We start from the raw sequence: 13,468 nt of genomic DNA, 5'->3' as shown, positions 1-13,468 counted from the left end.
CAGAAGCAGCAGTGCTGGGGAATCCTCTGCAGTGCCAGCCGCTTTGCCTGTATCGTCTCCTGCAGCAGCTGCAGGTGTGCCAGCCATGCCAACCGCTTCACCAGCGGCAGTACCAAGGACAACGACTCCTGGTGCATTGCCAGCACGAACAGGCATTCAGGAGACTGGGAAGGATGGCATTATTTGGGAATTTTTTTGCATTTTGATTTGAGAGCAATGAGAAGTGCCCGTCTTCACAAAGATAAATTTGCCCTGGCATCAGAAATTTGGAACGGCTTCATTGAAAACAGCATTGTCTGCTACAAGCCGGGAGATAACCTTACAGTGGACAAGCAGCTGTTTCCGCAAAAGCACGTTTGTTTGGACACAATACATGTCAAACAAACCTGACAAGTTTTGGCTGGCAGCGGATGTTGAGTCCAAATACGTGGTGAATGGTTACCCCTACCTGGGCAAAGATGAAACTTGCCCAACTGGTCAGAGACTGGGTGACAATGTGGTACTTAGGCTGGTGGAACCTTACTTAGGAAAAAGGGAAGAATGTTACCACTGACATTTTTTTCCTCCACTGTAATTGGCAAAAGAGTTGAAGAAGAGTTGAAGAGTTGAAAAAACAGCCTGGTTGGAGCAGTGAACAAAGCAGAAGAGAGCTTCCACTATCTGCGCAAAACTTGCAACTACAGCTGTACTCCAGTACAATTTTGAAACACAATGACTGTGCTACGCTAACTGCTTACAAGTGCAAGCTGAGAAAGAATGTCATTATTCTCCGTTGCCTTAATATGTCACTTGCCATCAGGACTGTTGCCAAGAAAAAGACGGAGACTGTGGATTTCTACAATGACACAAATTAAGGAGTGGACATCTTAGACCAGATGGCACGCCAGGACTCGGTGAAAGCCGGTTCGCGCCGGTGGCTAGTTGCTGTATTTTACAATGTACTGGACCTGGCAGCCATCAATTCCTTCATTTTGTACAAGGAATACACCGGGTAAAATATCAGTAGGAGAAATTTCATCTTGAAGGTAGCCACAGAGCTTCGGCAGAAACATTTCTATCAGAAAACTGCAAAGCAGCAGTCAAATGCAGTTCAACCTGGATCGAGTGACACACACAAAAGAAAACAATGCCAAGTAGCTAAATGCAATAAAAATAAAACTTCTGATATCTGTGCCCAATGTGAAAGAGCAGAAAGTGGTAAATGCACAGGAAAAGTTGAGAAGCGTTACATCTGTGTGGATTGTGCTACTTAGGGTGCTTCTTTGAAGTCTGTTTCCCTGAAAGCGCATTCACGTTACATAAGGGAATTGAGCTACTTTCTTTTTTATGTAACTCTTTTTTTAGTTTTTACAGTTTTGTATGTACATATACCTGTTTACACACTAGTTAGTTTTGAAATGTTTATTTTATTATAGTTTTTCATTTTTTTGAAGTAATGCTTTATATGTGGGAAGTTAGAAAGCAAACCCTTTTAAGGTGTTTCGGATGTGCAGATGTTTGATATGAAGTGCTTGAATAAAAAAGTCTTTCGTTTTAATACTGATGTTGTTTAAAATGTAACCAGCGGAGGTTCTAGGTATGAGTATAACCGCGGTGGTTCTAGTGTTAAAAGATGACGAAAAACTTCAGTCAAATTGAAAATAGGAACCTGGACTAGTATCTTGTCACAGCTATTACCTTACTCAGAAGTCAGTACATAGTTTTTGCAGCTCTAGTTTTGCAGCTTAAGTACTTTGAAATATAAAATGAACCTAACCTCAGTGTGTGGCTTTCCTTTTCACTTGCCTAAAGTTGCACTTACAAAGGGGCGGTTCATATGAAATTACATTATTCCCATTGTAGAACAGGGATGTAAATAGCAGTTTGATCCATTCCTGGTTTTACTATGAGTTTAATAAGACACACATGAGCTTGTTACCTATACACTGTGGCAAATTCAGCTCATATTAAAACCTGGAAATGGTGAAAATGCTATGCAATAGGAGTCTTATTTCCATCCCTGTAGAAGTTATAATTACCTTGGAAACGCTGCTGACATAATCCACTTGTGAGGAGTTATCATGCTTGTCTACTTGTTGACTTATATTTTGAAGGAGAGATGAATATTCCTTGTCACTTTTAACCCGCAAAGTCATAAACTTCTTTACTGTCTCCAGCAGTTTTAACTCCCAGTCCTGCAGCTTCAACAATGCATCGTGGGAATGTTGAAGATCTCTTCCAAATCCCATTTTCTTTAAAGCACAAATCTCCACAAGGTACAGAGAGCTCCTTCAAGTCTGCATGTCCTATTCTTTGGGGGACAAAAAGAAGGATGTTTTAACATTATTTATAACTGCCAGTAGCTCAAAAAAAACCTCCAATATAAAATGTAAACTTGGATCACTTCTTCTCTGGCAGGCATCACTTCTCTTTAGTAGGAACAATTAGAAACAATCTGTAAAAGAGGCTGGGTGGCTTAGTGCACCAGCAATAAGATAAGGTTAGCTGTTCAACACATGGGTTAAGACGCCAGCGAGAAGCTCAGTAATCCAGTCACTTATTCAACAGTCACAAACACGCATTGCAAGGGAGTGTTCACATGCTTTGGAAAATTCCCAGGCAGGTTACCATTAGCTGCCCCCACATTCACTAGCTACCACTTGCAGTATATTCACAATAGACCACTGAGATGCCAGGATCCAACAAAGTACAAGAAGCTTGATAACATGCAAACTCAAACTATGCAGAAAATTTCCTGTGTATTATTTACACATTCAATTGAACTATCATAGGCATATTTCTTCAATGTGTAAAACAACCAGTAGGCAGTTTATCTGGAGCGCTGGGTACAACACCAATACAATGCGTGCACATATTATTCCTTAGTATGACATATTATAAATTGTAATATTTAAGTCTGATTAGTAAGCATTCCACAGTGCTTAGGTACAGACACAAGACCTGTAAAGCTTCAAAGTAAACACTGCAAGGCGATTGCTTGCTTTCAGAGTGTTTCAGTATTAAAACAAGGGTTTTCCTTTTGGTCTTCCAGCAAGCTACAACTGAGCAGCTTAAAGCTCTACTGTATTTACAGCATCACCAGCTGTTGTTAATGAGCGGCAAGTGCACCAGTGAATTAGCTGCACGTTTATAACCATGGTGGAAATTTAATTAGCCGCTAAACTCACTAGTGCTGCATAAGAAGCGAATTTAGTCAGAAAAAGGAGACACATACACAATGCAATTGCACACAGTATTATTCATGACTTTGGTATTAATCATGTCCCCCCCCCCCCCCCAAAAAAAAAGGAAAAAACTACTGTACAGTGTTTTGGCACAGAATCTTCCTCACAGCATTACAATACACAGGATTCCACAGGAGTACACACTCACAAACCACTCGTAGCACATCCACCCAAACTAATACCGTCTAAGACTCGGATGCAAATGACGCACACAGCCTACTGACAGATCGCACATATTACAAACTGAGCAGCAGATAAGTCAACGATTCATACATTTCATTTAATATCGTCAGTAAATATCTGACTAATGTTAAAAAAATAATAAAAAAGGGGAGTGGGGGCAGCAGCTAACTTAATGTATAAACTGTCCAGTCTCTGTTTTTGTCTGACACCATGCACTATCATGCATGAAGAAAAACTGGGAGGAAAAACAAGCAAAACCAAACACTTAAGCATTTAACCAAACTAAACCAAGAAAAAATACAACAGCCACACCTTAGCACAGAGGGACTAGTACAATTTTGACTGATAATTCGTCCATCAGGAATTTTCTCTATGACAATATTTTGGAGTTAACCATGCTTCGTCACATTTGAAATCTTAGTTTGTATATCTTCTTTTCAATCTTCATTTCTTCCTCACTAGCCCTGATCTCCACTGTCTGAGGACAATCTTCTCTTCATAATCTCCCACACTTCTGACCTCTGCTTTCTCTGATGCAGCTGCAGAGGGGATGTCCTCTATTGGGAGTTCATCTTTTCTATAAATCACTACATTCCAGGGCAGATTAACCTGTTTTAGTCAATAAAAGCACATCACATTAGACTGCAACTGCCCTTAGGACCTGGAAGTTTAGGATAAAGTTCCAATTTCCTGTAAAGAAACTCAAGTCCTCCTACAAATACAGTGCAGGTTCTCACTCTGCAGTATACAGTCTGTAATAAAGCACAATGCAATTTAACCAAGACAAAAAGAAATAAAGAATACAAATGGTGTGATTGGATTCAGAGCTTATCCCTGTCTACTGCGTAAGTACAGGCTCCTGATGAAAACCAAGCCTGAATAATAAACTTACAGCAGATTAATTACATCAGACTTGGGATACAAAATAAAGAAGCTTCCATAAAAGTAACCCGACAGTCACCCCCCTCAAAAAAATAAATAAAAGGAACTCTTAAACAATACACAGTACAAAGCAGCCATTACACTCTGTAAGGCAGTGCATTGTACACACCAGGGAAGGTCAGCAACTTCCAGCAAACCACAGGAAGCATTCCTTTTTAGCGTTTCCATATCTGTGAAGTGTTACCTATATACGTGTTGTGTCACAAATAAATCACCAAGCTTTACTAACACATGCAGCAGACATTTTTAGTATGTTTGCAGGCATTGGGGATGTATGCAAGTTTCCAGAAAAATATGTGTATGCCCTGGAAAAGTCAATCCTACATTGTTTTTCTGAAGTTACTAGATCAACAAAGGTAGAAGTCTGGCACAAAAAGGCTGGTGCTTATATGGCTTTATTTTGAATGGTGCACTGCTTCTGAAATCTGCTTTCCACTGATCAAAAGTCAAGAGTGCAAAACATATACAGGAGGAAAGAAAATCAATCCATTCTTGAAACAGTAGAAAACACTGGTATTATCAAATTAAGACTACTGTGGTTTTTTTATTTATTATTATTATTATTATTATTATTATTATTATTATTATTTATTTCTTAGCAGATGCCCTTATTCGGGGTGACTTACAATTGTTACAAGATATCACATTATTTTTACCTACAGTTACATTATTTTTTACACATTATTATTTGTACAGTCCCTATATGAGGGATTGTACAACTCCTGCAAGATTTATGTTTTTATTATAATATAAAAAACTATGGATCATGAAAATTACAGCAACTGTTTAAATAAATAAATACACCATGGTCCAGACTCACAAATTGCAAAGTATTCTGCAGGAAAGTCTAAAAGTCACACAAATAGCGAAAGGCGTTTCTAATACAATTTCAGCATCAACATTGCTTTAGAAATTTAGATTGATTTATAACATGTGTTTATATACAGTAATAGTATATTCATTTAAAATAGAAGATAGTTGACAATGAAATGTTACTGACAGTGATTCACCACATATGTGCAGTGTAATGCATATCGTTGTGATACCATATTGTTGTGTATTTTGGCTTTTTACTGTTATTAATTTTTTTCTGATGGACTTTTTCTGATGGACTGAATTTAGGGTTTTTTTTTTCGTTATAAAGTAGGTGCCAAAGCTCATTCTTTGATGATGAGGTCTATGTGCCAGTCCCTGACCACCTTCTGCCCAGTCCCTGACCACCTTCCGGCGCCTCCTCAAGACTCACCTCTTCAGACAGCACCTGTAGAACTCCTCTTTTCCCTCTGGACACTATCACTCTTCCTTAAATGCGCTTTACTTGCTCTTATCTGCTCTCTATTTTACTGCATTTAATCCTGTACTTTAGAGTACTGTAATCTGTCACAAGTGTTATTTAATCTGTAGTATTTTTGTATATAATTATATCCTGATGTAACTATCACTGACACTGTTATCTGCTCTGTTATTGAATCGTATTTTGTCATACTTGCTAGAACCGAAGTCATTGTATTTGATCTTGCTCTTAATTGTATTAATACTTGTACTGTGATTCTTGAAATGTATTTTGGTTTACGACTAAGTCGCCCTGGATAAGGGCGTCTGCTAAGAAATAATAATAAATAATAATAAATAATAATAATAATAATAATAATAATAATAATAATAATAATGTGCAGTACCAAACTCAGCCATAAGGTCTGTTGTGTGATGAAAGTGACAACGCTAACTGTGTATGCTTTGCTGCCGTGCAAAATCAACTACAGTGGACCTGCTTACAAAGTACTGTCTGCTGCCAGATCAGCCGCCTACAACCACAGCACAATAAGAACCACACGGGCCAAGAGAGAACTGTGAAGCATGTCATGGTTGTTTTTCTGGTTGATATTTTTCCTTTTTAAAAGCTATTAGAAGGAGCACTGTATCACAGTCTATCATTCTATCAAGTAATAAAGTGGAATAGTTGTATGTCTTTATCTTATGTTGGTATTCACTTCAATTCAGACCACTAAGATTTCAGTTTACAAAAGCTCCCTTATTAATATTAATGCTGACAGGTATGTTGAATACAATGCTTCTACTTAACGGTTGGATTCAACAATTTGAAAATAAATTGAGTAATTACTGATATATTTCCTAATAGTCAGTCAAACAAGGTTTACATTATGAAGTTTCTCCATTGTTATTGCTATACAGTAAAACAATTATAATACAGTAATTACAATGAATATTATTACAATTATTTAACAGCTGTTTAAAGTGCATAATAATACACTTAATATTTACTGCTATCTTTTTTCACGACTTACCTTAGCCATATATTACACGCTTGCAGTTCCAATAACCTTGTTTGAACTAATTGATACAGGAAAGAAAGTTTTTATAAATTGCAATATGAGCAGACAATAAGCATTGGACACAGGAAGTGGGTTTCTATAGTTTTGCCTGAGCACTTCAGAACATCATTACGGAAACTACTAAAACTGCTTTCACCCTGCACCTTAAAGTGGTGCGGAGTGTGCACGAGTGTGTGAGGCAAGACTCGCTTCCTGTTTTATTTCACACTTACCTTAATATGTCTTTTGGTGTCAATCACTACTAGACTAACTAATCCATCAAATTTTACTCAAGTCTGAAATCAGTATGTCTACTCACCTGAATTCTTGTTTGTAATCAGTATGTCTACTCGCCTGAATTCATCCACACATGACAAATACCATTCAGTAAGTCATGGTTTTCCATGACATATCCTCTATGAATCCCCTTGCTTGGGTGGAATTGTGTTGGGTTAAATTAAACAAAGGGATACATTTTTGCACCAGCAATACATACCTTTAGTGCACTAAGTGGACACTTCACATTAACTTGAAATTTATATATACAGTGCCTTGCGAAAGTATTCGGCCCCCTTGAACTTTGCGACCTTTTGCCACATTTCAGGCTTCAAACATAAAGATATGAAACTGTAATTTTTTGTGAAGAATCAACAACAAGTGGGACACAATCATGAAGTGGAACGAAATTTATTGGATATTTCAAACTTTTTTAACAAATAAAAAACTGAAAAATTGGGCGTGCAAAATTATTCAGCCCCCTTAAGTTAATACTTTCTAGCGCCACCTTTTGCTGCGATTACAGCTGTAAGTCGCTTGGGGTATGTCTCTATCAGTTTTGCACATCGAGAGACTGAAATTTTTGCCCATTCCTCCTTGCAAAACAGCTCGAGCTCAGTGAGGTTGGATGGAGAGCATTTGTGAACAGCAGCTTTCAGTTCTTTCCACAGATTCTCGATTGGATTCAGGTCTGGACTTTGACTTGGCCATTCTAACACCTGGATATGTTTATTTGTGAACCATTCCATTGTAGATTTTGCTTTATGTTTTGGATCATTGTCTTGTTGGAAGACAAATCTCCGTCCCAGTCTCAGGTCTTTTGCAGACTCCATCAGGTTTTCTTCCAGAATGGTCCTGTATTTGGCTCCATCCATCTTCCCATCAATTTTAACCATCTTCCCTGTCCCTGCTGAAGAAAAGCAGGCCCAAACCATGATGCTGCCACCACCATGTTTGACAGTGGGGATGGTGTGTTCAGGGTGATGAGCTGTGTTGCTTTTACGCCAAACATAACGTTTTGCATTGTTGCCAAAAAGTTCGATTTTGGTTTCATCTGACCAGAGCACCTTCTTCCACATGTTTGGTGTGTCTCCCAGGTGGCTTGTGGCAAACTGTAAAGACACTTTTTATGGATATCTTTAAGAAATGGCTTTCTTCTTGCCACTCTTCCATAAAGGCCAGATTTGTGCAGTATACGACTGATTGTTGTCCTATGGACAGAGTCTCCCACCTCAGCTGTAGATCTCTGCAGTTCATCCAGAGTGATCATGGGCCTCTTGGCTGCATCTCTGATCAGTCTTCTCCTTGTATGAGCTGAAAGTTTAGAGGGACGGCCAGGTCTTGGTAGATTTGCAGTGGTCTGATACTCCTTCCATTTCAATATTATCGCTTGCACAGTGCTCCTTGGGATGTTTAAAGCTTGGGAAATCTTTTTGTATCCAAATCCGGCTTTAAACTTCTCCACAACAGTATCTCGGACCTGCCTGGTGTGTTCCTTGTTCTTCATGATGCTCTCTGCGCTTTAAACGGACCTCTGAGACTATCACAGTGCAGGTGCATTTATACGGAGACTTGATTACACACAGGTGGATTCTATTTATCATCATTAGTCATTTAGGTCAACATTGGATCATTCAGAGATCCTCACTGAACTTCTGGAGAGAGTTTGCTGCACTGAAAGTAAAGGGGCTGAATAATTTTGCACGCCCAATTTTTCAGTTTTTTATTTGTTAAAAAAGTTTGAAATATCCAATAAATTTCGTTCCACTTCATGATTGTGTCCCACTTGTTGTTGATTCTTCACAAAAAATTACAGTTTCATATCTTTATGTTTGAAGCCTGAAATGTGGCAAAAGGTCGCAAAGTTCAAGGGGGCCGAATACTTTCGCAAGGCACTGTATATATATATATATATATATATATATATATATATATACAGTGCCTTGCAAAAGTATTCAGACCCCTGACCGATTCTCTCATATTACTGAATTACAAATGGTACATTGAAATTTCGTTCTGTTTGATATTTTATTTTAAAACACTGAAACTCAAAATCAATTATTGTAAGGTGACATTGGTTTTATGTTGGGAAATATTTTTAAGAAAAATAAAAAAATGAAATATCTTGCTTGCAAGATATATATGAAAACAAAATAATAATAAAGTGCTTGGGCTTACGTTCACTTCTCAAATAGGTTTGTAGATTGAAGTCCCAGAGACCAATTGGTCGCACACTCAAATATAGGACAGAATTTACTGTAGTCTTTTAAAAAAAGATTTTCTTCATTTTATTAGTTAAAACATGTTTTTACTAAAACGAGCAAACAAACAATTGTTGAGAACTAATGGAAATTGTACAATTTAATGATGTCTGTAAATTGCTAAATGACTTGATTATAATTGAATTATCGAATTGAATTGGGATGTGTATATGTTATGGACCGATGCCGAAATCAGGCAGTTAAAATGCCAGGGCAGTTCGCGAAGTGCCCAGCTGTGGTGGGCAGATGTCAAATTAGCATCAAATTTTATGTAATTTCGTCAACTGCCCACAGCAGATACAGTATATTACTAATAGAGAGTGAATTACCTTTACCTCTGGCAAAAGCGCACCGCTTAAATACTTTCTGACAACGCAGTTTAGAGCAATGGATTAGACATAAGAATACAATAAAATATTGTTGCATTTTATTCTGGACTCGTTTTTTCACCCCCCCCCCCCCCCCCCCCCCCCATTTATTCTAACCTCTATATCTAACACACGATGAAAATAACCTCATTTTACAGCCTATTGGCATGACACTCCATATGCTACATCAGGGACTTTACAAGAGGTGCTTAACCACCCACAAATTGTATGTTATAAACAACACGACTGTAAGAGATAATTATTGAAATAAAGTACAGCAAGTGGCAGTAGAACTGATTCAGACTTGGCCAAAACAAACTGGCAAGCACAGTTTACATTAACGAATGAACTACTCAGGTAACATTAGTGAAGCTGAGGGATATGCGAGGATTTAACATTGCACAAGGACTATAAGATAGCAAGGCACACTATAATAACTACAATTTAAAATGTAATCCGCAAATTAGACTGGTACAAAATGTGGACGTGCAGACGTGTTCGTACAAACACATAGTTGTGAATCTAAAGTACTGTCCCAAGGCAAGCTGGGATGCTCCTGAGGAATTCTGTCACATACTTTACATGACTGTTCACATTATAGAGCTGTGGTTTTCAACCTTTTCATCTCAAGTACCAGTGTTTCCAGCAGGGACCACAAGGTGTACCAGTAACTATGTGCAATCTTAAATGGCTGCTGTAAAACTGAGACCTACCCCATTACAATCAGGGGGTCACCTCCCAAAAGCTACAGGAACCAACCCAACTTCGTAAGACCATCATAAGATCTACGTTTAGGAACCGCAGTGTTTCCCGAACAGCATCCTACCCAGTAGCTCTTGAACTTCTACTTGAGTTCACGAGTGGTCTGAGGTAATCATGAAATGTTCATGGGGGTATTTAATGCATTGTGACCCCATCGAAAGCAAAACACAGTAGCTCTGCCCGAGTAATATATCTACTCAATTGATTTTTCAGTTTGCTAAATAAAATCCCCAATGCTCCAAAATTACATTGTCATATATTTTCATTAGCACAATATGAGAGCTAAATTTAGTGAATGGAGTTCTTTTGTTTGTTTTTGCAAAACTCATGCTACATTACTGTTTTTCATTATGGTAGCGCTGTAGAGCCAGAAAGTGGTACATCGTCAGAATGCGGTACGTGTACCAAAATGCGACCTGTGCAAGGTCAAAAAATTGTACGTCTTTTAATGCATGTGCCAGTTTATGTACCAGTTATTTTGTGTAGCCAAGGACTCAACATTGGATATGTTATGTTTTGCTGTAGCTTGATAATAAAGTGCGGAGATAAAACAGTGTTTGCAGTATACCTATTCACTCTATATGGGAATGTTACCATGTAAAGGTAAGCAACGTTGATATGTACAGTTGACCTTGGCTCTAATGATATAAGAGAGTCATTTAGTGTGACAAAGTGCCATTCGATTTTCATCAGGGAAGTCTAGTGGATATATTTCCCAAATCAAATTTCCCTCCTTCGTGATCTTTTCAGGATCCTTCACTTTATGATGCCTAATCAACATGTCAACTGTCCACTGAACTTCACTGCAGTCCAAAATACCAAAAACACCTATACGATATTTCCATTACACATATCAGTATCACTTGAGAATTATTATTGATGCATGAAATGCGGAACAAAGGTAAAATATACAGAATATTACAATGTTTGCACAACTACAGTTTACTGCATCCCCATGATAAAACAAACAAAAAAAAAACAGTGTGGACTGTTACTACGTCCGTTTGCAAGAAATAGGCTTAGGGAGTTTCCTCATCGGAATAAAAACAGCATGCCACGAATAGATAAATGGTAATTACCATTATTTGAAATTTTAAATAAATACAAAAATAGTAATATTTTGGCAGATCTTTATTTTTTTTTCCCCCCTGGATTTTACTTTTGTTAAACAACATTTGGTTCAATACACTCAGAGCACATTGCATTTGTAAAATGCAGTTATTTTTCAGTATAACAAGTAAAATAAATAAATAATAAAAATAAACACCTTTGTTGATACCATCCCAGACATGCAGGGGCGATGGGTAGAACAGTCAAGAAAAATGGCATGCAAGACATTTATTAACTAGCTAACACAGTGCTGTAAGCGATCGGGGAAAAAAAAATACTGCTCAGAGTTATCGTTGTGATCTTAGTATAGCCCTATACCTTTAAAGCCTATTGCACTTAAAATACACATCTCTTATGATAATAATTTAAAAAGTTATATTGACACCTTTTAAAATTACATCTCCAGCCACACACTAATTAAGGGCACGCTGATTTGGAAGTGCTGTGATTGAGGACTGCACAAATCACTACGAACAAGACAAACTGTACCTCACCCACAAAATCGGACATATGTTTAGAATTTTAGATAACCCAATTTGTTTCTCATCAGTTAAAGTCACAAATTTGCTGAACTGTGAAAAAAAATGTTATTAAAAAAAAATGTTAAAGGTCAAACTCAGTACATTGTGCCCTGTTCAGATGGGCGTTTCTTTGTTTTCTGAGCTAAAATCATGCGTGCATGCCCGTGCAAGCGCAGTACACGGCATACCACATTTTAACATGTACCACAAAATAATACCACAATGGTACTCTTAAATTTCCGTGCCCGCTTTCTTGGCTGAAGAGATATTAACTGGGGAAGTGTGCACAATTAAATCATCCTTAAACTCCATCCATACATCCATAACCTTTTCACTTGCTTCTTTGTTTAATTGTTGAACTTATTGCTGCATTACAGCCCTTCATTAATTAGTTTCTTTATTTAAAGTTTCCAGGGCATTTTGTTAATGGCATGTGTGCAATACACAAACCTTATGTGTATTTAAATTTTTTGCTGTTCTCGTTCTACATTTCTTAAATACAACTGTTTTTTTAAGCTACATTTTTGCAAAACACTACTCACACACATTTGGTCACCCTCACAACTGCTGTAAGAAACTGGGGTTCCCGTATTCTACTGGTGTTAATACCTCTCTGCACTTACAAGAATTTGTAGTCCATCAAATTGTTACCATCCTTCTCGCATCTCAGTTTATTAAAGCATGTGATATATTTTTTTTTTGTTAAATATTGACACGTGCTTTTAAAAGGAGAGGCATCATTGTTGTGTCTAAACCCTAAAACCCCTTCGCATTTGCAACCATTTAAGTTGCAGTCTGGACCCCTGCATCCTAATTTCTAATTTCTCTGTGTTTCAGTGGTACAAACAGATTGATATATTCCGATAGTGCATTTAAAGGAGTATTGTGGTTGAGGAATCATATCATCATAAAGAACAAGTGCCGGTGTGTACCAGTTGCAAGCCGCCTGTCACGTACCAGTACTGGTACGAGGACCACAGGTGGAAAACCTGAAGGTGCTGTATGTGATCCACTTAGTACCGTATACAGGGCGATTCAGAAGAAACTGAAGACATTAATTAACACATAACTTATTAGTTACAGCTTCAACAGGTTCACTTGTCCATTGACGTGTTTTTTTTTTTGTTTGTTTTTTTTGGGAGGGTTGTATTGTATAAGGTGAAATACTAAAGCATTACAATTTTAACCCAAGAGCTAGTTAAGAAACAAAACTGACACATGTGAGGCATGTGGCTTACAAACATACTGAATTAAAAAAGGCAGCATATAGAACATAGCCACACAACTGCTTGCATGAAGATTCACTGAATCTTTAAAACCACACCCGATATACATGTACATAGCATGGCCTACGTGTATTTTTATTTTTATAGACCTTTTGTGGCATTCCAAATGATACAATTGAAGCACAAAAAAATGTAAGCAATTTAGACAAGTGCGTCAATAAGAAATATATATTTTTATATATATATATATATATATATATAT

General features: G+C 37.5%; 1 protein-coding gene across 3 annotated transcripts in view; it reads right to left on the bottom strand.

Moving 5' to 3' along the window:
* Window positions 1-13,468, bottom strand: part of LOC117409278 (tyrosine-protein kinase Fer) — a 103,302-nt gene that overhangs the window by 84,420 nt on the left and 5,414 nt on the right. For 2 of the 3 annotated variants that reach the window (XM_058991630.1, XM_058991644.1), the window contains exon 2: window positions 2,019-2,290. In XM_058991630.1, the coding sequence (XP_058847613.1) occupies window positions 2,019-2,228 (210 nt within the window). In that variant the 5' untranslated portion in view covers window positions 2,229-2,290. The remainder of the gene's footprint in view (window positions 1-2,018; window positions 2,291-13,468) is intronic. The other variant, XM_058991640.1, reaches the window with a different exon arrangement.

Source organism: Acipenser ruthenus, chromosome 2, assembly GCF_902713425.1.
Source record: "Acipenser ruthenus chromosome 2, fAciRut3.2 maternal haplotype, whole genome shotgun sequence".
Lineage (NCBI taxonomy): Eukaryota > Metazoa > Chordata > Actinopteri > Acipenseriformes > Acipenseridae > Acipenser > Acipenser ruthenus.
Note: the sequence above shows the minus strand (reverse complement) of the source record. Positions and strands in the feature narration are given on the sequence as shown.